General features: G+C 43.1%; 1 protein-coding gene across 1 annotated transcript; it reads right to left on the reverse strand.

Moving 5' to 3' along the window:
- Nucleotides 1-1,283: 1,283 nt before the first annotated feature.
- six2a (SIX homeobox 2a) lies at nucleotides 1,284-5,353 on the reverse strand. The gene is made up of 2 exons (XM_070977712.1): nucleotides 3,948-5,353; nucleotides 1,284-2,379 (listed from the first exon to the last, which is right to left on the reverse strand). Exons 1-2 carry the CDS (start codon nucleotides 4,505-4,507, stop codon nucleotides 2,073-2,075), a joined length of 867 nt encoding a protein of 288 aa, XP_070833813.1. The 5' UTR covers nucleotides 4,508-5,353; the 3' UTR covers nucleotides 1,284-2,072.
- Between the last annotated feature and the right edge of the window lie 18,349 nt (nucleotides 5,354-23,702).

Consider the following 23,702-nt stretch of genomic DNA (forward strand, 5'->3'; position numbering starts at 1 on the left):
GTTTCCAGCTCTGTGTTGTTCTTCTCCTCCGCCAAACACTACGGCACTTTTGTTCCCCTCAGCCGAGCGCGGAAAGATAAGGTGTCATCACTTGAACATCAAGGTCTCCGGTTGGAAAAGCGCGTATAAATTTCGCCCAGCTCTGCCTGTAATGGCCACATGCCACAGTCTCTTGACTGGTGTTGTTTTTACAAAGCGCTGGATTAAGTGTCGATATTTTTCTTTTCTCCCTCTCTCTCGCTTTGTCATTTTTACATCGGCATTGATGACTTGTGAACTTTGACCTCACGTCATTAAAAAACACGCACAATAAAATTCAGATGCGCAATAATTAAACTTCTGCATTTAAAACCCTCTCCCCTAACAATCTGATGCTAAATTATATTCCTTAACTTTAAAGAAGCCCATGTGCAGCCGACTGCATAGTTTCCTCTTTTCACATATTTCACATTTCCAGACTTTTTAGCTTCTTTTCATCCAGTTCTTGCTGTTCCATTTCAGCTGCAGAGGCCAAAGACAGAAGCCTGGAAATGACCGAAGAGACGGACAGTTTTCCTCCAGAACGACTTCCCTTGCAGCATTTATGATTAGATGGTAGATAATCCCGGGATATCGACCCCTGCGCGCCGGCAGACTGCCCATACAGGACAATATCCCCTTTCTTAGAGCAGCCCTATGCGTCAAAGGCTAAGACTCCTGATTTTAGGCAGCGCTATCTGATCATACATTTCCCCAGCGTTATTAAGGAACTGGTGCTTCAGCGCACATTCAGAAGGCCAGAGGAAACAGTGAAGCTTGGATGCAAAGCAGCTCTACCACAGCCCACTGGCCGCTTTAGATCCAGAGCAGCAATAGAATTAGACCTAAACGCTAAAAATGCTCAATCAAAAAGTGTAAATGCGCACACATTATCCAGCAAACACCCCTCTGTGACTGCGTAAAGATCAGATATTCGCCTGCAGCTGCTTTAGTGTGGGAATATTTGCCTGTTTAAATATCTTTTTAATGTCAACAAGCTCGAAGGGTTTAAAAATAGAAAACTGCATAAACAGACTGTTTTTTTCTGAAAAGGAAAAAAAGTCAATAATCATTCAGAATCAAAGAAATCCTCGACTTTAATCCATGTATTTCTCTTTCTTTTATTGTAAAGGGTATATGAAACTATAGGTGAATCGCTTTTATGTTTCATCATTTATCGCAAAGTTTACATGCAGTCTCTTTCCAAATGAAAAGGCAAATAATAATAATAATATCAAGAGATTAAGATATTTCATCTCGTCAGGGCTCTTATAAGACACTTGAGAATATCATACCCCATCATCCCCCCAACCCCCCGGAAAAAACTGCTTATGGCTCTGTTGGAAAACCCTGTGTAAACAAAAAGGCGATGGGGTGTCCTACCTTTAGCTCTGTGCCTATAGAGTCTGCTGATATATCTAAACCCCTAAAACAACAATGGTAATAGTAACAAGAATTAAGACATTTTATTGTTATTGTTTTCAACAATATAACATGTTACGTTATTACATTCCGGTAAAATACTTTTTTTTCTTTTTCTTTCTTTCTTGTTCTTTTTCTTTTTTTTTTTTTTTTTTAGTATTATTTTATTTATTTTTAGCTAAAACGACCTATATCCGCCTCATGTTTTGTCTGCCACAATGATCTGCCTTAAGAAGTCTTTGGATTTAAAGTTTTCCTTGGGCGAATTAAAGACAAATTAAGCCAATAGGGTGAGAAACTGCTAGCTGCTTTAAGTACTGTATATGTCGAACATTTCGTAAGTGCTCTGACACTTGTTCCTCAAAAAGAAAAACAAGTGGAAGTTAAATTTGTGGATAAACTTGGGGGGTTTGCGCCCGCCGGCAGATTTTTCCCACTTTAAAAAAAAAAGACTTTAAAGGTTGAATATGAGACTAAATGATTTGTTACGGTGGCTGTGTTCGCAGTGTTCCAGTCTGTCTGCTTTGCACCTTGCCGCAAGTGCTTGAAGCTTTACGCCACCTTGTAAATTACGTTTCCAAAGAAAATAAAACGGGAACGCTGCTGTCTGTCCCCCTTCTGCGCCGCTTTTTTTAAGAGCCAAGGTCCACTAGATTAGAAGACATAGGGTTCAGTATGGTGTCATGGTGCAATGAGTGGTGATGGTGCACCGAGTCTGCGCCGCTCGGCACCGGGATGGCGCTGGGTCCCGGCGGGGGCGCGAGGCCGTGCAGGGACTGTAAACCGGCATTGGAGCCGAGGAGCAGAGCCGGGCTCGGAGACGTGTGATCCGGTGTCCCCGAGGGTGTTTTATCGTCGTCCGAGCTCCCCAATAGAGATTTATTTCCATTCATGGAAGAAGTCAATGGGTTGTGGCTATTGCTGTTCTCGTTGTTTTCTCTGCGAACAGAAAACAAAATCAGCGAGGCACAGACAGAAAGGACTGACAGACTCAGGAATCAGGAAGAATGTGCGAGAAATGATCAAGATCACATGCTCAAAACCAGCTGCGGTCGATTACTCAGAATATGAACCAGAGGGCCAAATATGCTGATTTAATATCTGGAAATAATGTTTTTAATGCTGTGAAAACAATTAAAATAATCATTCTGAAAAGAGGCACGCACACACACACACACACACACACACACACACACACACACACACACACACACACACACACACACACACACACACACACACAACCAAAAAAATAGTGTTCATGCTCCTGAGTGCACTGGGGTATTAATTAGGCGACGCCATATTTACAGAAGCCATAATAAGTATAATTAACATTCAAACATGGTAAAATGCTTAGTCTAATGATTTATTAATGCATCAGTCAGGAATGCATTCAGGCGCACGTGTGTCAAGATGCAAACAATAAGTACGTTATAATTAGAGGCTGCGCAGAGAGTTAAACGGCTGTCGTCGTGAACAGTGACTGAAGACCATAAATCTATTTCATCACCGAACCTGCATGAAGTGTCTGTGCCGATGGCAAGTGAATTCAACCAGAGTGACCTGTGGCTACAGACGCCCATCAGACTGGACCAGCTCTCGGCCTTCGCCACGTCTGAATAAATGACAGGTCTAATTATGGCCAAATGTGTGCCTGTTGCGTATGGCACAGTCCGTATGTTTGCAGCGTGAGTAAGGCTTTTCTCAGTGGGAAGACATGATTTACGTACAGCTTTCAGCCCGAATTAGTGGCCACAGGGTGAAAGAAGACACCAACCCTGCGAACACCTGACTAAAACACGTCTCTCCAGCTTCTGCCTGTGAAATTTCCAAAGCTTGAAAAGTACAAACTGGTCCTAATGAAATGTCAACCGGGCTGATATGAAGGCTACACAGCGCGCCACATCAATTACACCGCAAAACAACTTTTAAACGTGTTCTGAGATGTTTTCTTCCACATCGAGTCTGTGCTCACGTCAGTATCTGGAGGGTTAGAAAAGTAGCTGGTTTTGCCTCTGATCCTAATGTGAAAGCAAAATTTCATGTTGTGGTAATAAGTGTGATTAAAACATAAAAGTGGGGGTATATGCAACTTTTATATCCTTGTAATTTATCTGACAACGAGTCTTTAATTTTCTGCCTTTCAACTTTTACGCACGGCCTGCACAATTATCACAAACATGCAAACAACAGTGCGGGACGTGAGTTTACTAAACCCAAAAGCAGAAAAAACATGCCTGCCTCTGATATAATGTCCCATCAATACGCACAGATGTGTGGACAGAATTGGAGATTTGTTTAGGACTGAGAATACATTAATATTTGTCGATGCAATAAATTGCCAGATGTAGGTCAGCAAATCATCTGCATGGACGCACCGTAGAAACACTGGTTGTTTGTGCCTGTTTTAAATATGCTGTTTTTTTTTCTTCATGTGTACATTCATAAAAACACTACACAATTCACCACCTCTGACATACGCTCTGAGAGTCTATCTTTCATCATACCTTTCCTTTGCCTCCGCTGCTCGGTCTCGCTGTCGTCGGTTTTTGAACCAGTTGCTGACCTGCGTGGTCGTGAGTCCCGTGGCCTCGGCCAGCTCCCTTTTCTCCCGCGGGGATGGATAAGGGTTGTGGGTGTACCACTCCCGCAGTACGCTCCTGCTCTTCTCTTTAAAGCAGTAGCTTGTCTCCTCTCCGTCCCAGATGGAGCGGGGCAGGGGGAACTTTCTCCGGACGCGGTACTTCCCCACGGCGCCGAGCGGGCGGCCTCTCAGCTTCTCCGCCTCGATGTAGTGCGCTTTCAGCCACAGCTGCTGCAGCTTCGGGTGGTTGTGCGGCGAAAACTGGTGGCTCTCCAGGATCTTGTAGAGCTCTCGGAAGTTCCCCCGGTGGAACGCGACCACGGCTTTCGCTTTAAGGACGCTCTCGTTTTTGTGAAGGTGTTCGCACGCCGGGAGGGACCAGAGAAAGCGCCCCAGCCGCTCGATGTTCCCCCCTTGTTGGAGGACTTCGCAGACACACGCCACTTGTTCCTGCGTAAAACCAAACGTCGGAAGCATGGACATGGCGACAACGTAAATCAATACAGATTATATTGTGCCTTACTTCCACGTCTCTCCGCTCAGTCTCACATTAAATCAAAACGCATTAAGTCCACAAGCGACAACAGGTCCCCAAAAAGAGCAGCTTAAAACTTAAAACAGCCCAAAGTTAGGTTATATCCAACTGCGTACTGTGGAATAAACTCAAGTCCATTCAGCCATGCAAAACCCCAGGCGACAAATCCCCATAAAGTTGGTGAGAAAGAGAGAAAGTTGCTACTCCTTCCACCGTCCTCCTCCACCTTTTCTATGCCGTTTCAACATAACCTACTCCCGGAGACCGGACTCGCTGGCTCGTTTTAATAATATTATTCTAAGCTGGCAAGACAAGCGATTATATGAACTCTGATTGGTCGGTTATCTGACCCGGGGATGGTGAGGATAAGACAATAGCCTTAGTCAAATTATTTGCCATGGTTACGCTGTCACTCAAAGTAACCTGATATGCTTTGAGGTGGCTCCCTGGCAAAGTCAACCCGATTGTTCTCTTCACGACCAGCCCGCCTCCCAACAGAAATATTGCTCAGATTTTTCTCCTAAAACATTTTTTTCTTTCCCCTCACTTTGACAGACACCTCGGGCAGCCAAAGAGCGCAGAGCTGGGGGAGTGTAGAGAAGGAGAGCAGCGCTGGTGCCGGGGCTGGAGGAAGGATGGCGCCAGAGCGCACAGAGCTTGCTCAAGTATGTCTTCATGCCTCAAGCGGTGCTCACAAATCAATCAAGACTTCCACAACGCCTGGAACTTTAACTTAGTCACTTCAGCATTTCATACATGTGAAGTGAAACAGCGTTTAATGTAAAGATCGCAAAATACTTGACCTGCCTATGGAGGTCGTCGTGAAGCAGAAATTAATAAAAATAAAAATAAATTTGACAAAACCTGTCTGAGAGGGCAACGAGAGGGAAAACGATTTATGTTTTCACGTCCATCCAATTTAGATCAATTTCATCTGCGCTCACCAGGAGTTGCAAATCTTTTAAAAATAGGCATGAATGGAAAGTGCGTTTCCAGGTGTGCTGGTAGCCTCACGCCAGCTGTATTGGTGAGTGTAAATTGTATTTAACTAAATGAAGCCATAAAGGGAATCATATGAGAGACATGCTACAAAATAAGAAGAAAACAAGACTTAAAATCTTCACAAAAGTTCAGAAAGTTTGGTTTAGAAGCGCATCTGTTGTCAGGCTCACATGAACTTTATGGCTCGCTTATTTAGATTATATCTAATCTAATATAATCTGTTGTAAATTACATTTCATATTTATGATCCCTAAAGGAATATTATAATTCTGTACAAAATAGATATGTTGCTTGAAATGGATTATAATATTTTCCGTGACAGGCTTTATTATCCAACGCGTTAATAGCGGTGATGAATGAGGGGCGAGGCGGTGGCGGCGGGGGCGCACAGGGACAGGCAGCGTTAAGGTGTGCAGCCGGTCTAACGGTGAGTGAAGCGGTCGTGTGTGGAGCTTGTTGGACTGAGAGCAGAGGAGGAGAAGGAGGAGGAGGAGAGTCTGTCGGGCCACAGCGGAGAAGAAAAAGGGCACGGAGCTGCACGCCGGTGAGACAAAACTTTCCGTTTGTACTGAAGTCATCTGGCCGACACGGTTTAGTGCAACAGCGGAGGAAGCTGGAAGTCAGAGATACTCAAAATCACAAGCAGGATTAGAAGATAAGATTTGAAGAACTGCCATGAGTAATGATTTCAATATGATAACTCAGATAAACGATGCGGATACACACAGAGAGGAGGGAGGAGACAGTGGCAGGATGGCTTTTAGAGGTAAAATGACTTTTATGATTCACTGAGGAGAAAGCTGGCGGGAGTTGAAATGATGGATTTTTATTCTAAAAACAGTGGCAGCAGCGTGATGAGCAGCACGGCGCTGTCACGTGGTTTGCTGTGGCGTTGTCAGGTGTACGGTGACGTGTGTCACGCGGAAGGGCACGGTGTGTTATTGACTGCTGGACCAAAGATTGACCAGTTGGTAGATTTCTATCGCCTCACCATGGGACCGCTTCATTAGAGATACGATTGTCAGCTACACCCACACTCAGTATCACATCACTCGACAGTGCTGCCTCAATCCACACACATACACACACTCCCTCTCTCACACACACGTGCACACACCGCCGCAGACCTGTTTCAGCAGCTTCCATCTTCTAACTCAATATTACCTGTGGACCACAACGGAGCTGCAACAGATTCCACCTCAGACAGAAAATGAACCGCTGACGCATGTTAACTGAAAGGCAGGTAGTGTACAAAATATTAAAGGCTCACAAATTATCATTCAAATTATTATTATTGTCATTATTGTTATTTTTGAGGTATAATTTCATATATGCGAAGACCTCCGTTTTTTTATATGTAAAACAGTTGCATATAAATATCAGGAGGCCACCCAAAGTCTCAACAAGGAGCTGCATATAATCTGAGATATAAAAAAGTTAAATTAAGTTATAGATCAGATCACATGTTCGCTTTTACTTCAGATCAAGAGTAATTTCTCAATATTTTCCCGACGCACAGGCCTGTTGCGATCAGCTAATTCGTCCCAGTCGCGGCTGTTTAAGAGGAATTATTAGTGTAATTATGAAGTTAGTTTATCACCAGAGAAGAGGAGTCCCGTAAGAGGAGCCTGATCCCTGTTTCCGTGTTGTGTTCTCCCTGTGTTTAATAAATTGACTTGGGTTTCGCCCGAAGCGCAGTTCAGAGAGTATTACGGCATTAAGCTGACTGATGGTAATCGTCAGGGGACCGGGGCTCGCCTGAAATGGATAGGGAGGAAAACAAGGAAGATGTTTAACCTTATACAGCTCATTGGAGAGAAAAAAAAAAACATAACTCCACTAAGAATGGATGAGTTTTATTTCCACATAGAATAAAAACATAAATAAAAATAAAGAGGAGATAAGAATCATCATCATAATAGGCCAATATCTATTTAAAATAATTATATGGTCACATATCATAATATAACTGAACAAGCATACCGTGAAATTATCGTCTGAATGTGTTTTCATTTGTTCACTTTTATTCACAAATCGGAGAAAGTTCGCGCGCACGGAGCGAGACAGATGAGCGAAAATGAAAACACAGTTTGCCAGGAGCTCATATTTTCAACTATTTTAGATTAAAAAAAAAAAAAAAACTTATCTGAACCATCTAACACACACACACACACACACACACACACACACACACACACACACACACACACACACACACACACACACACACACACACACAGGAGGCGCTCCCACTGGTGAAAGAGGCGCAGTGGTCAACATACTTTCCACTGAGTTTATGTATCGTCTCTTTTTAATGTTGCATATCAAAGGCCAGTCAGATAAAGCGACTCTACGGGCTGAAAACACTCCTCTCCAGGCTGTTAGACGCGCCCACACAGACGCGCTGCTGTATTTTACTTATTTTATTTCACAGTTTTCTCCTGCAGTGGCGACAGGAAGGCCTATGAGCCGAGTTCGTCCACAACTGACTTCAGTCATTTGGATTATTTTGGGGGGATGATGGGAGCAGATGTAACTAATAGGGTCCTAGAGGAGCTCCAGGTGGGGGCCATTCAGGGGTCCCATTAGATGTTATTCTGATGAGAGGTTACACTGTATGAGCATGACTGTTTGGATAACAGTAGTTATCTATGTATTACTTCATGACAGGGATCCAGTTTTGCTTAAAGCCATAAAATGACCGCAGATGGGGGTAAAAAGTTGTTAAATGGTCTTTTTGTGGCATTTTTAACATGAAAAACTTGAGGATAAAACACCTGCTCGCTCAGTCTTTGATATCTTATCTAAATACTTATCAAACTAGAATGCATCCATCGAAGTTCAGTGATCGTGATTGTTACTTCAGCAGAGAGGATGTATTGGAGCAAATGCAACACTGGAGCGAGTAATTAAAATGTGAAAACCGACAGAAAGCATCTTCGTTGTACTGGGCCGCTCGTGGCCAGGACGGCTGCGTGTGCGCCCCGGCAGTGACTGGGCAATCGGGGTCCGGTGTCTGGCCCTTGACAGTGTTTGTAAACCACTTGTTTCCACGGATCAGTTTGATCAGAGGACTCCGGCTCCGAAACGGTAATTATTACGGCCGCTGATGAATGGAGATCGCGTTTCCCCTAATAGCCACCCCTCTATTTTCACAACCTCCCACCGCTCACCTCGGCCACTCTCCACAGCGACCTGCACTAATTGAGCTGATTATTGCAAGATGTGTGTTTTTGGTGTGTGTTGCAAAGCCTGTGTGTTAGGCTGGGGGTGCGGCACGTATAGAGGAGGGGGGCGTTGCTTTTACATTCTGTAAGACTGCTGCACGCGCTGACCTGAGACAAGCGCAACAAGGGGTTGATGAGTAACATTCTTTGGGACAGACAGCCAAATGCTGGACGGACAGAGAGAGACGTTATTAAAGCCAGAAGCTCTGCGTCTACACCGGTTAAAGGGGTATGAATGAGGGCCTATCCAATAATTGGTTGTTTACATCTATCTCGTTACACCAGAGGCCATCCTATCCTATCCTATAGAGCAAAGAGGAGGTTTCAATGCAGCGCACAGGCAGCTGGGAGGGGTGGGGATGGAGGGGAGGGGAGGGGCGGGGCAGAGGGGTGTGTTTGTGTGTGTGTGTGTTTGTGTGTAAGGCTCTGACCGGTCGGCAGGTTCATCAGATTGGACGGTTTACATTTCAGACCCACTCCAGAATATACAGCCCTGCACAAAACGCAGCAATTTCACAGACAGTTTAAAGGTGAGTCAGGCATCACCTTCAGTTGATGATAATCACAGGGTAATCACTAGAATTAGAAAAAAAAAAAAAAAAAAAAAGGTAAAAGACAATCATTTCTATCTTCTTCTTTTCAAAGCTTTACATGCAGCCTATTGACTGCATAAAGCATCAACCTCTGTGAATACGGCAAGATTTCTGCTAATATGAGCTGCTGATTGTTGATTTGATGCATAAAGACTCAACATGAGATTTCACATTATCACTGCAAATTGCAGTAAAGTAAAGCATTCAGTGTTAACTATAATAATTTTAATTTTACTCTCAGTCAGCCTGCAAAAGCCTCTGAGTCAATGCTCTATCTATACAATAATAAACTCTCCTGGAAGAAGTGCAATTAAATTCTGATTTAATTTAATTTCTGTGACCTAAAAAGACAAACACTGTGATGCATTAATGGTTTCATTAAACTATATTCACAAAACCTTCATATCACTTGATGAAATACATGATCAATATTTGCTGAGATAATCTAAAGGCTATTTCGGACAGAAATACAAACTGACACATCAATCTGAAACTGGCATGAAAGTGTTTTTCAGCAAATAAGAAGCTCGCTAAAATCTGTTTTGGTGCATTTCCATTCCACATAATTGCAATCTGAACATGTTCTGGGGTGAAGGCGACATTAAAATCCCTGCAGTGAAGCAGTGTGCACGCTCATGTAGTTACATGTATTACTTACTGCTAAAAAAACCTTAACCACCCCACTGCCCACCACCACTACCACAGTACTGTGGAACAAACTTACTCCCAAATTGCAGCTGGCCTGAGCACTGGAGCAAACAGCAACAAGTGTCTATTTTTCTTAAAGGCTGGTCATTGGAGCTGATGAGTAGCAGTGTGTGTGTTAGTGTGTGTGTGTGAGAGAGCGTGCTGCTTGCTGCTGAGGTTAATTTATTCGATCAATCACTCCATTTGATTCCTGTTTATTTTCAGGAGTCGCACGGTCATTTCAGCCTCACACTGAGCCCTTTATGCACTGCCAAGGCGTTTCCCCTCAACCACTAAGACCCTAAAGCATGCATTCGGCTATAATTTGGAGAGGAGAAGGGTTCCAGCACTTCTCAGATATTTCACGGTTCCTAACCTTTATGATGAAATCCCCTCAGACCTGTCTCTCGTCAAACCCGCAGTATGCAGACACGCAGGTATATGAGCTTCACACATACACTGATTTATGTCAACGCTGTGGGCTTGTTTTAAATGACTGCAAACACACTCCAGTGTGGAATTATGTATTATCGCCTACAATTTGGCAAATGGTGCACAGGGCAAAGTGTGCAGCCTCTCTGTGCAGACATTTTCTTTTGTACAGGCTTACAGACTGCATGCTTTTACTATTTCTTTTTTATTTTGACCTGGACTGCTTTGCCCTTCCAAAAATAGCACTTTTTACTCATTAGGGTTAATCTAATTAATACATTCACTGACTACTTTGTATGGATTTTCATGTGCAGATGATTTTTGTAATGCTTCATATCGACAATTAATTACACACCTAGCTAAAGCTTAACCTGCTCCAAACCTCTACTGAACTGACACGATGAATCAGATGAAAATCAGCCTGCTGTGCATTAAAGTAGAAAGAAGGCTGCCACTTCTAATTGGATCATGATAAACAATTGCTTCTGATCAGGGAAGAGTTTGACCCAACCCTAAAACAACCAAAAAGAGGACTCTGATACCACAATGTTGTGTCAGAGTGAATAAGGCCAGAGCTGGCATCACAACTTATTTTGGAAACTGGTTTTGCTAAAACAGTGAAGGAAGCACAGAGACACAATAAGCATGCCAAATGATCCCCGAGAGCTCTGCCATTGAAGGGCAGTTGCGCAGAATGTCTGCTTGTTAAGTTACTTACTCTCAGAAAACATGGCTTGGATGCCAAGGTCTCTATTTCCATTCAAAAATGTGTGAATTTTTATATTGAGTATCCTCTTTAAGCCGAACTGAACTTCAGTGTTCCTGTCTGAATTCATAGAGCTTAGTATTCCTTTACACACGACCTAAGCTTTCTACCTAGAGCAAACGTCTGCAGCATCGCTTAATGTTTTTCCCTCATGCAACATTCTTCCTTTTTTACAGTGCTGGAACTCGTATGTCAGGAAAGAATTTATTAAAAGCGACCCGCAGTAATTAGCAATGTGCTAATGCTTGAATTTGTATCCATTCCTGTATGCAGGGTTTTTACGACAATCCGTGGTTTCACTTGAAACACAGGCTTGACCCCGAGTCACCGGCCATATGGGCAGTAAATAGTTCCATGATAGAGTCAGTGGTTGTAGTGATACCGTATCAGTGAGAAACGTCTTATTATAAATCCTGCTACATGGTGTTTTTACAGCATGAAGATGATTGACAATGAAGTTTTGGTAATGTGACTAGTGCTTTGTTTTACTGTGTCCTACTACATTGGTTTGAAGGCCTTTTGTAATTAGCCTCCGTGTGTGTGTGTGGGTGTAAAACAGCTGCACAAGGTGTTATATTTTTTTAGCATACATGTCAAAATTAATAATATACTTTGTCACCACTGTTATTATGATATTAAACTATTTGTATAACATCATATGAATGATTTCAATTGGTAATGAGAGCTTGTTTTTTCACAAAGATATATTTTGCTTTGCACTAGCATAAATTACTGTAAATGTCAATCATTGAAGATTTAATGACACCCTATTCTACATCCCACCTGCAAGATACCATCAGTATTAGGTTTTAATAGTTTCAGTGTCAAGCGGATTAAATGCGGCTCTGTAAGGCTTTAGTGAGGCATAGAGGTGCTTTTAGCTAAAAGCTAGCATGGAAACATTCTCACAATAACAACATCAACATGCTAATGTTTAGCAGGTTTAATACCAACCATGGTCATTATTTTAGGTTAGCGCATTAGCATGCTAACAATCGTTAATTAGCACTAAACACAAAGTACAGCTGAGGCTGATGGGAATTTTATTAGCTTTGAGGGTATTTGGTCAAGAATGAAAGTATTGGACAAATTGAAATGTTGACCTGATGGTGGCGCTAAAGGAAAACTCAGATAATCACCAAAGTTTTCAGAATTCATCCCGAGGGGGACGTCAACTTAGCTGTCAATACTTTTCGCTCAAAACCAGAGAAGTCGACAACATGGTGGCTTCAGAAGAAGCAGGATCACCAAAGTAATTTGGATTCATCCTCTGGGCACCATGAACTTTGAAGTTTCAACACATCCGTCAAATATGTGTTGAGAGGAAAAAGTCAGAAAATCACCTGATTGAGTAGGATAGATCCTCTGGGGACCATGAATGTCTGTACAAAATACTATTGCAATCCAAAGTGGTGGCCCAACCAACAGAGCAACACTGCCATCTCTGGAGCTATGTCGCTAGCATGGCTAATAAAAAAAGAAAAAAGAAAAATTCAACAAAAACACAGATTCCCTCCTGCAGCCGATCCTCGTTTCCAAAGAACTCAAATAACTTTGATTTGGAAGCGATGCATGTTGTCATCAGCGCAGACCACCACAATAAGAGAAGGGCCTCCTTCTGATCGGTGCCAGTTCGCGTCGCTGCCTCGTCTTTACAGTAGAGCTCTTAGTTTTTTATACGCTCAGTGAGTTACTTATTCAAGCTCTGCAAACCTCATTTCCACTCTGAAGCCTCCAAGAAATCCTATTAATAATGTGTCTACTTTCATCATCAAAATGACTTCTGTCTCATTAAACCAAACCATTCATCAAACTTTCTGCTGCATTTTGCTCACTACTGGGCATCAGATGAGATATTGGGAAGATGAAGGCAAGTGTTTGCTTTGTAAACAGAAGCGTGGCACGGCGTATCGCTCATTTGTTTTTATATGGAAGAATTGGATTTCATGATTGCTTTTTAATTCCGCCTGCAGGGTATATTAAACCCCTGCAAACCTCTGAGCACTTTGTCCAGGAAACTAACAATTATAGTCAATCGGAGCATATGGCAACCACAGCTATGTGAGACAGAAGACGGGGCTCAGGCTGGGGAAATGCCTCATGCATCATTACATGTTACTAATGTTTAGTTTCTCCAGATAGTGAAGTTGTTTATGCCAATGACTCAACATATTCCCTCTTAAACTTTTGTCGTCAAACCAGAGTATAGATCATAATGTTTCAGTTTATATCAAATGATATTTAGACACACACAGTCTCGATCTAACATTGTTATACTACCATGTTCATGTTTTGTTATATATTATAATCAAGCCTGTATTTTTAATGTAGTTGATTCACCCATTCATCTCTGTATGATCTTGTCACTTAAGTCAAATTAAGATCAGAACAGCAATGGAGACGGTGGAGGAGTCCAGTTCGCCTTCTCATTTACAACTTTGTCCACCTTCTCGTGGAGTAATCTCAGGCCAGAGGGATTGCAGAATACTCAGAAAACTTGGTTAAGGTCAGGAAAAGATCATTGTCTCGCTTAAAAATCAAAAAGCCAACATTGACTTAAAGGATGAGATAAGACACACTGACTTTAATATCCAACCAAAGCCACAACCTGTCCCTGATTTTAAATGTTCTAGTAGCCTAACACCATGTGGGACACCAGCTCCTGCTCATTGCTATCAAAGTCCTGCGCCTTGAAGGCCAATCCGTCCACCCTGACCTCCTTCCCTCGACTTCTATTCAGTAGCTCCAGGATTGAAAAAGTCACTGCCAGTAAATGTAATTCAGACAGCAGATCAGCAGCTTAACTCTTGACGTCCCCTCAGATCTTCAGCCGTTGAAACTGAGCCCAAGTGCTTCAGCTTCTTTTATCAGTATGATGTTCTTTCAGTGATTACTCAAAGCTGATGGCTTCAGGTGAGAGGCAGAAGGACTGACCTCAGCTGTCTTCTCCATGGGTCTGTTTTTATTATTAGGCCTGCATGCAAGAGCATGAGGTCCACACAGTGTATACTCAAAACTGTTGATTGCTGTGAAGCTTGACTTGGGCGTGCCATGTCCAGATTATGTATGTTGATTTCCACCGGCGTTTGTATCTATTCGAGCATATGCACCACTATTTCCTCTGTCATGAGATAAGTAAAATAACTTTGTATAATATCTTCGTCTGCAAGGGTTCATTCATGCTTAGTTTCCCTGAGAGAGCGTGCAGTGGTTTACAGCGAGAGGCCTCTCCAGACCACCAAGAAAAAGCTCGGGACTAGCTGATAATGATATACAAGATGAGCTACGACAGACCCAAAGCCTTTTGTACCAGCTCTGGAGGTCATCGCTAGTGAAGACGTGCCTGTGGGCGCACAGGGGGATGATGAGCTTTCACACAAGCAGAAAGAGGGGATTACTGTCAATTGCTCGCAAATTGCAATAATACCCACTGCTGGGCCACCCACAGATGCGCTGAGAGACAAGTGATAAATTGCTACACATGTCCATTCCACAGTGGCACCTCCGAGCACACTGCCCACAACGACCGGCCTTCTTTCACCCTGCGTGACATGAGGAAACAAGTGGAACGGCTTTCGCTGTAAGACGCAGCGAAAATCTAAAATGTTTACTTGGACGTGGAGGTTCAAAACAGTGAGCTGGTTCATGAGCTTTATATGTGCAATCAGGCTAAATATTCTTGTAAACGTGGCCTATTCATCTTTAAATCAGCATTTTTCAGCTACAAAACAAGCTAATTTATTAATGTTTTAATCTTTGAGGCTTCACAAATCAAATCTAGTGTTTTTTAACATTTTATTATTCCCTTTTGGTGCAGTCGTAACAAGATACTTCTCACTTACTTTCACATTATAATTGCTAGTTTAAAAGTTTAAGCAAGGTTACTGTAAAACAATTATATGCTAATTGACATCAGAGCTTCCTGCCGTCAGAACAGTAATATATGGAAGAATTCCACCACATAAGGACATTTTTTAGCCACTCAAAATGAATACAGCATCATCCTTTGAAACTAAAGCCTTCAATATGTTCTCACGTAGGAATACATGGTAATTAGTTTTGATCATATCATTCCTCTGCGTTAGAGCCGAGCAGATGGCTAATCCAGTCCCGCTATCTAATCAGAGCAGTCATTCTAATGACAGTATAATTTCATAAGAGGCCTTTGTCTCAGAATATTCAGGAGCAGCACGGGGGAGATGGCAGATATTCATCATCAGCGCAGATAGGAAACAGGCCCTAATAAATGACACATTTGCTTCCTGCCTGTCTGCGTTAGAGGAATGGCAGAATGCAGTGAATGTGGAGCTGTGTGTGTGTGTGCGGGGAATGACATTGTTGGTGTGTGTGGGTGGACGGCAGCTGCAGGCCTCTCTATGTGCTTTTCTGAACATGTATGTGTATGTATGCCCGTGCGCACTGGTGTGTGTGTGTGGACGTGCAGGGCGAGGTGTGTGTGTATCGTCAGTAGTGAGAGCATCAGAGATCAGTCAAGTTAATGGACGAGGTATTAATGTAGAATTTACACCTTCAGGCCAGGGCACCGAAAAGCTAATGAGCAGCTACAATGCAGCTGGTGGCTCAAAAGTGTGTGTGTGTGTGTGTGTAGTCTTAGTATAATCGCCGTTTGTGTGTGCACACAGACGTTACTGCTCTGATCATCACTATCTCTAACTCACTATCTTCTTTCTATCCTGTAGTAAAACAAATGTCTGAGATGTTTCTAATAGAGGCAAAAAAAGAGGAATGTATAGAGAAACAACAGCCATAAAATCAGATGTGGCAGTAAAACACAGCCATGTTTCTGTGTGTGTGTGCACCTCGTGGAGACACCACGCCGTGAAAGACATATTATTTACAGCGCTGCGGGATGTCCGGCATAGACAGATGAAAAATATATAGATGCACGAGGGCAGGATCTTCTTTTAGCCAGCTTAAAGCTCAGAGGCGTTTATCATGTTGAATCTCAGCTCGCTGTTTCCTGCAAACTGCATGCAGCCTGATGCTGTGCTTCTACCTTGGGAAGGAGTGTCCTGGGGTCAGGAAGTGAATATGACACACACACGCACACACACACACACACACACGCACGCACACACACACACACACACACACACACACACACACACACACACACACACACACACACACACACAGAGGCAAGTCCCAGCTTTGTATTAGGTGGACGGAGGGGGCAGCAGGCAGCATTGAAGCTGTCAAAGATAAATTTACATCAGCCAGTGTAATATTATCAATAAAAGCCAAGAGGACAGCAGCTCGCCATAACTCATGACAGACAGGGAGCACCACAGCTGTTCAGAGTTCATCTTCCTCTGAAGCAACGGGGGAGACGAAGAGAGATGTTAGAGCAGAGACAAAAAAGAGAGACAATGTGGAAGAAAGAAAAAGGCCAGAAGAAAGAAACAAGGAGAGATAAAGACTCAAAAGAGGGAGGTGGGAGACATTAATTCAAGACAGACAGCCAACGTGAAATTATTTTAGCAGGCTGGGAAATAGTCATAGATTATCATCAGGGCTGCAACAGATGATTATTTTCATTATGATTATTTGGTATTTATTAAATTGATCAAAATAAACTAATTGTCTAGTTAATAAGAGCCAGAACAAAGTGGAAAAAGTTTCAAGAGGCCTTATCAAAGATTCAAAAATAAAAATTTGAATAATGGAATTTAAAATGATTAAAAAAAACGGCAAATCTTGCTTGGTAAAGTAGTCAAAAAATTAATCGATTATCAAAATATGTCCTAATTAATTTTCTGTCAGTCGCCCAGTCCATTGACTGTCTGAGAGACTGAGGTAATATTTTCATAAATCAGCTTTTGGGTGAACGATGTGACGATATCATATAACTGTGTGCCAAGATGATGTTGTCCAAATTAACAATTTCAAGCTAATTGCAACTAGAAAGTAACAAACTGATGTATTAAGGATTTTTATCATCCGTTTCACTCCACTGAGCATCCAATGATCACTTTATATGCGATTTAGTGTTATTGTGATGACATTGACTCCAAACCTAATTTCCAATTTAACAGCTCTGATTAAAAACTGGATGATTGTGTACATCACTGGCTGATGAATTCAATCTGAATCAATATGAGTCCCACTTTCATGCGAGCCAGTAATCACGTCTCTTTTCCTTGTTGGTGAAATTAGGTGTCGCGTCTCATTCTGGAACGATGCTCTTCAAATACTTCAGCACCGGCCGTCTCGGTTTCACTGCAGACGCTGGCCGACCTCATCCAGTGACCTCACCAATCACAGATCAAAGCTGTCGGGTTTCTGGCTCGTCAGGTTAATCAGAGGACCACCCCGGCGGACCAATCAGGTAACATCTTACTTGACTTAAGGGAATTAGCCTGCTTTTGATGAGCAACTATGTGCATTTCCTCGAGTGATTTACATGTTTAAGGTTCTTCTGTTTTCTCTGGGCATGTCAGTGAGTCTGCTTTGGGTGGATTCAGTCCTTTGATTTCAATTACAACAGTCATTAGTCAGTTTGATTTGTTTAATTTGGGCTTCGAAGGATGTGGGGGTGGACGCACAACAACAGTGACTCAGTCAACTGTAAGGGAAGGAACATAGTTAGAGGTCTGTACATAAAGTAAAAAACCTCATATTGAAACTTCACGTACTGTCCGTACTTTTTATTTTTCCAATTTAGATTATTAAGTATCTAAACACAAATCTGGTGTTTGAAACTGACGTTTGAGAACAAATATTCCAGTTAAATTGGAGCCTGAATAGTGCGGATGTGTCCATGCATACATTCTGTGTGTGTGTGTGTGTGTGTGTGTGTGTGTGTGTGTGTGTGTGTGTGTGTGTGTGTGTGTGTGTTGCTAAGAATGGAGCACTTGTATCACTTGCCCTTTTTTGAGGGGAAGTGACATGAGATACTTAAAGACCGAAATTGCCTCACTTAGCCAAACAAACTGGCTCTCCTGACATGCATACTCATCTACACACACACACACACACACACACACACACACACACACACACAAACACGTACTTACACACACACGCACGTCTAGAGCTCTCTAATGGCCAATAAACTCAGGATGTTCATTCCTCCTCTCAGGCTCACAAAAACCGAACAGCGAAATTATTGAGAGTAAACGGATTCCACTGTAGCTCTGCCTAATGACCACACACACACACACACACACACACACACACACACACACACACACACACACACACAGTTTGAGGGTCAGTGAAGGCTGAAGCAGATAGGATGTACATAATAACCCTAACATGGCTTTTATAAGCCTTCAGCTCTTTTGAAACAACAACGGCTGGGAGAGAACCCAGGCCTGCGTATAAAAACTGAACTTCTGGAGAAAGACTTTGAAGTTTTTTGTCTGCTTGATCTCAGCTGAGGAGACACTCAGGACCACTACAGATACATGTGTCCATGCGAACTGAAAGACATATTAATAGTGGACAGACAGATGCATGTGTGTTGCATTTTTTAGATAAGATTAGAGTAAAAAGGTCAAGCGTGTACAGAGATGGACTTTAAAGTCAGATTTTTGTCGAGGGTCTCAATAGTGGCTTGCAGATAGAACCCTGAAGTCTTGAGGAATTCAGAAACTATAACATCTAAATGAATGAAAAGGATTTGTGTCATGTTACAGAGGAGTCCTGCGCTCTAAGATAATACATCCCTCTGTGCTAGCACATAAATAAACCAAATAAACTTGAAGCAGAGGCAGTGCAACATACAGTCGTGGGCTTTTGATGCTGAGAAACAGACATGGCTCCCAAAAATTTACAGGGGATTTCCTTCCTTGTCGTGATACTCCCATTTGACCCATTTGCAAATTACGGTCCCGTCTCAGCTGGTAAATTCACTTTCCCTCCAAAGGACAATTTTTGCTCTAATCCCACTACAAATTTAAGGAATTCTGTCATTTTATAAGGATGGTTAAAGGGGGAGGGGGCATGTACAGTGCAAGTGTGTGTGTGTGAGAGAGAGAGAGAGAGAGAAAGAAAGAGAGGGGGAGAGAGAGAGAGAGAGAACACCCCCACTCAATACTTCTAATGGTTTCTTTGGGGACCATATGTCCTTTGCATCAGCACAGCAGCAGTACGGCCTCTACAGTTACAGTCGGGCTCGGTGTGAAAGACAGACATGTTGTATAATAGAAGGTGGGAGGTGGGAGGTGGAGGGCATTAAGTTGTGTGTGTGTGTGTGTGTGTGTGTGTGTGTGTGTGTGTGTGTGTGTGTGTGTGTGTGTGTGTGTGTGTGTGTGTGTGTGTGTGTGTGTGTGTGGAACAGGGGGGAAGCTGCAGAGGTTTTTTGAAGACGCAGATCTCTCTGTATTGCCTTACCATCGATAAATCTAGGTGCTCGCTATAGTGCTGACATAAATTAGCCTGGACCCCCGACCCACCTACCTATCTAAATCCTAACCACCACCTCAACCTTTCCTTAAACACACGTGCTCGCACAACCACACGCACACATGCAAACTGTGGCTGGACCTTGACGTCAATAGGTGTCACGCTCTCTGCTTTGCACACACACATATGCAAAAGTGCACTTACAAGCAAACATCCATGCACACTTTGCACACACACACACACACATACACACACAGACACCCACAGAGTTTTGGGTAATTAGCAGTCTTCCTCGGTGGTGAGTGCGTTTCCTCCTCAGGGTCACTGATAGCAAAGCGCCTGTTAAACTTTATATTCCCTGATGGGGCGGAAAAGAGAGCGAAACAGAAGGAGAGCACACTCTCATTAACACAGTGCTCCGTGTGTGTGTGTGTGTGTGTGTGTGTGTGTGTGTGTGTGTGTGTGTGTGTGTGTGTGTGTGTGTGTGTGTGTGTGTGTGTATGTGTGTGTGTGTGTGTGTGTGTGTGTGTGTGTGTGGCTGTCTGGGTGGTGTTTCCACGCTCAGGCCAAGTCTTGTAAAGGTGAAAGGATACTCTTTAACCTCAGTTTAGACCGAGCCTTAAAACTCCACACTGTATTTGTGCAGAGAGGAGAGACAATGTGTGTGTTTCATGCTCAGTATTATTATGTATTATTAAATCACAGAAATGTTTGAAGGTGAATGACAGGAAAATTAAAAAAGTTGAATGTGAATATTTTGCTGCTTTTCTTTGTCTGATGTGATATAAAATTAATATGTTTAGATTTTGTTGGAGTGTTGGTCAGATTGAAAAAAAATATTTTAAAATGTCATGAAATTGTGATTTCTGATATTTTATGCACTGATAGGTTGTCGTTGGCAGATTAATTTATTGTGAAGATAATCAATTGTTACAGCCCCAATACAAATAATACATGTATTAGACTGACCAGCACAAAGATTTCAATTATTATTATTATTTTTTTGTCTGTGTATATATAACAATACTTAAGCAGCTATGATGCCTTAATTTAGTATTATTTAAATGTTTCTTATATTCTAGCAAAATGGAAGAAATGGAAGTTACGAGAATAAATCTGACAAAAGCTTGTTCGATAAGACATCAAAATACAAAATGAATCATTCCTGCAGTATTCATGTCCACGCACACTGCTTTCCTCTACGCATCAAATAATTTTCCTGTTTACAAAAAGAGGGATGTGGGAAATTTTAATGGACTCAGCAAAAAAAAAAAAAAAAAAAAAGATGCAGCTCTGAGGCGCTTTGACGTTTTAAAACACACACACACACACACACACACACACACACACACACACACACACACACACACACACACACACACACACACACACTTTGGGTGAATTAAGGAGATTCTGCAGATAGCTCTGAAAGCCTATCCTGTGCACCTCAGCATATTCTAAAGCCCTTTTTCTTATGTGATCATTTTAGGTAATTGAATAAATTCCCAGAGCTCTGTGTGGAATTAGAAGAAGCTAGACTTCGGTCAGAGGAGAGCTTTTAAGAAACCAGGCAACATACATCAGAGGCCCAGCAGTCGATGGTAATGTAATGAACGTTTACATTTACCTGCATCTCACCTTTCCTGTTGCTGTGTATCCACGGTCTGAGCTGCCCTCGTCAAAGCAGCCGTCCAGTTTGTTTTCATAAATATACTCTATCTCTCTTTTTTTCTCATCTCTCGCCTCCTCCGCCCTGCCTTGAAAAAGAAATATTTGGTGTTTCAGTGAGGGGGCTGGAGTGCGGTGTGTGTGTGTGTGTGTGTGTGTGTGTGTGTGTGTGTGTGTGTGTGTGTGTGTGTGTGTGGAGGGGGGGCAGAGGGCTGGTGACGATGCCAGAACTAGCACTTCTGGTTGGAAAAAAGGGGTCTGAGTTTTCGTCAGACGCGCGGCGCAGACAGACAGGGTGAGGGAAAAGCTTTTTGAAAGTGCAGTCCAAGAGCAACAGAAAACACTCCCTCTTGACCGTGTGGTCAAAAATGGGTGTAGAGGGAGAGGCGGCATCTGGCGCGTCGCCCGGAGAGAAGGGGGAGCGAGCGTGCCCGCCTCGGCCCCGCAGCGCGCCCCCTCTGCTGCCAGCTGAGAGAGTGAAGCATGGAGGGAAACAGGTAGAGCCCAGAGGGGAAGACAGGCAGACAGATACAGAGCGCATCAGCGAGAGAGACAGGCATAAAAGCGCCAGCGAGGAGGATAGTGAGAAGCATGGAGGCGTATCATGGACAAGGTCAGAAAGACACCGCCTGGAGGAACAGGAAATGATACAGGATATATCCTCCGCTTCTCCGCACTCTTCCAGGCCGCGCTGTAAGTGACAGCGCTGCAGAGGGAAGTTGACATTGCTGAAGTATGAATTTCACCCGTTTGTGTTTTGCGGAAAACACGGAATCGAGGCTGTCTGTCTGGATCAGGGGCCGGGCCCTTGACCCCTGGATGTCCCCTCCGGAGCAGACGGCAGGTTTTTATTGGCCAGTCAGACTCAATTTATTAAACACTGCGCAACTCTATTCTCAGCTTTTGAGTTAGTCCTTCCAAATGTGAGCGTGATGTGTATTTGGACGTGGAAATGAAAAGTATTCCAGCCTCGTCTTACTTTAGATACATGCTGCTTTCCTCAGTGTGTTTTTTGATGGATAATACAGATGCGTATATGAAAAGGTTTAAAACCAAAGTTTCTTCAGCATTTTTGAAATATACTTACTATACGTTCTGCCACAAAATTAAACCAAAGTGTATTAAGAGAGACACCACTGACCTCAGGCAGATTCCTCAGAAACAAAAAAGGGGATGTTTGTCTCAAACAGGACAAACAGACGCATCAAACATGATACATCCTTTAATGGCGCAGCACACACTGCCAAAAATTTCAAGGTGAAATGAAAGGAAATATGCTACTTATGCAGCTGGACGAGGGCAAGACAAGACCTTAATCTGAAACACAAACAATACACATGTAGTATGCAAGTTTACATACCTGCGTACACATGTATATTTACACGCACACACTCAGAGCAGCGGGTAACGCGATAGGCTCAGCTACGGAGTGGAGGGGTAAAGTGAGACCTTCCTGTAATCAAAAGGAACAGCGTGCTACAATAAAGGCTGTTTTGAAACGGTCTGTGGCCTGAGGGATGGATCCCTCTGTTGGAATGAGGAAGAGAAAACGGACACTGAGCCGAGTGTCACCGAGAGAACAGAGCGGAGCGAAGAAGAACAGAGCGGCAGAGAAGTGGCCGGCCGTGCCATCTTAACGACATTATGTTGCACGAGTTGGGATCTCTTTTCTCTTCTTCCTTTGTCCTCTCTCCCTCTCTGCTCCCGTCTTTTGTCGTCCCTTCTCTCCCGACGTTGCAGGTTACAGTGTGTTTGCGAGTCTCTTGGGCGACATCCATCAGTCGAATGGATGGAGGCTGTGCAACAGCAGCGAAAGGAGGGCAGGGCGTATTGCCTTTCCAAAATCCACAGAAACACCAGTCTGGAATCAATCTGCTATCACACTACTGACCCCAAAACACACACAAACACGCACATTTTCATCCTTAAACCCTGCTGAGACCGGCTCATGCTATTTTTCATGCCTGTAGGTTTATGTGTTGTAATGTTGTATCAGGTCTGGAATATGGCTGTCTGCTACATCTCTGACTTCACCTGCTGCTGAAGCTCTTTACCAGAGCGCTGGGAGTTAACTGCTGCCATAAATAGTCAAAGGAGTGTGTTCAGCGGTCTGCAGGGCAGCGCAGGGCAAAGATATATCTGACAGGAAAAGAACAAATCTCCTCTCCATGCTACCTGCTGTAAAACGTCGCGTTTCAGCGCTTAAACGTTCAGATCAGAGACAAGTTGATTTTTTGAAAAATAAAGGAATAAATAAGGAGAAAGTATGTGAGGTGTCTACGGCACACTTAACTTGATTTGCTGGCTACTGTCTCTGAAATAGATCGCACCTGGACAGAGCTTTTACAGCCTGGCATAAATCAACTCAGTTCACAGTAGAAGAGTGTCAGAATTCGTT

This window comes from Chaetodon trifascialis, chromosome 13 (assembly GCF_039877785.1).
Source record: "Chaetodon trifascialis isolate fChaTrf1 chromosome 13, fChaTrf1.hap1, whole genome shotgun sequence".
In the NCBI taxonomy this organism is placed as follows: Eukaryota; Metazoa; Chordata; class Actinopteri; order Chaetodontiformes; family Chaetodontidae; genus Chaetodon; species Chaetodon trifascialis.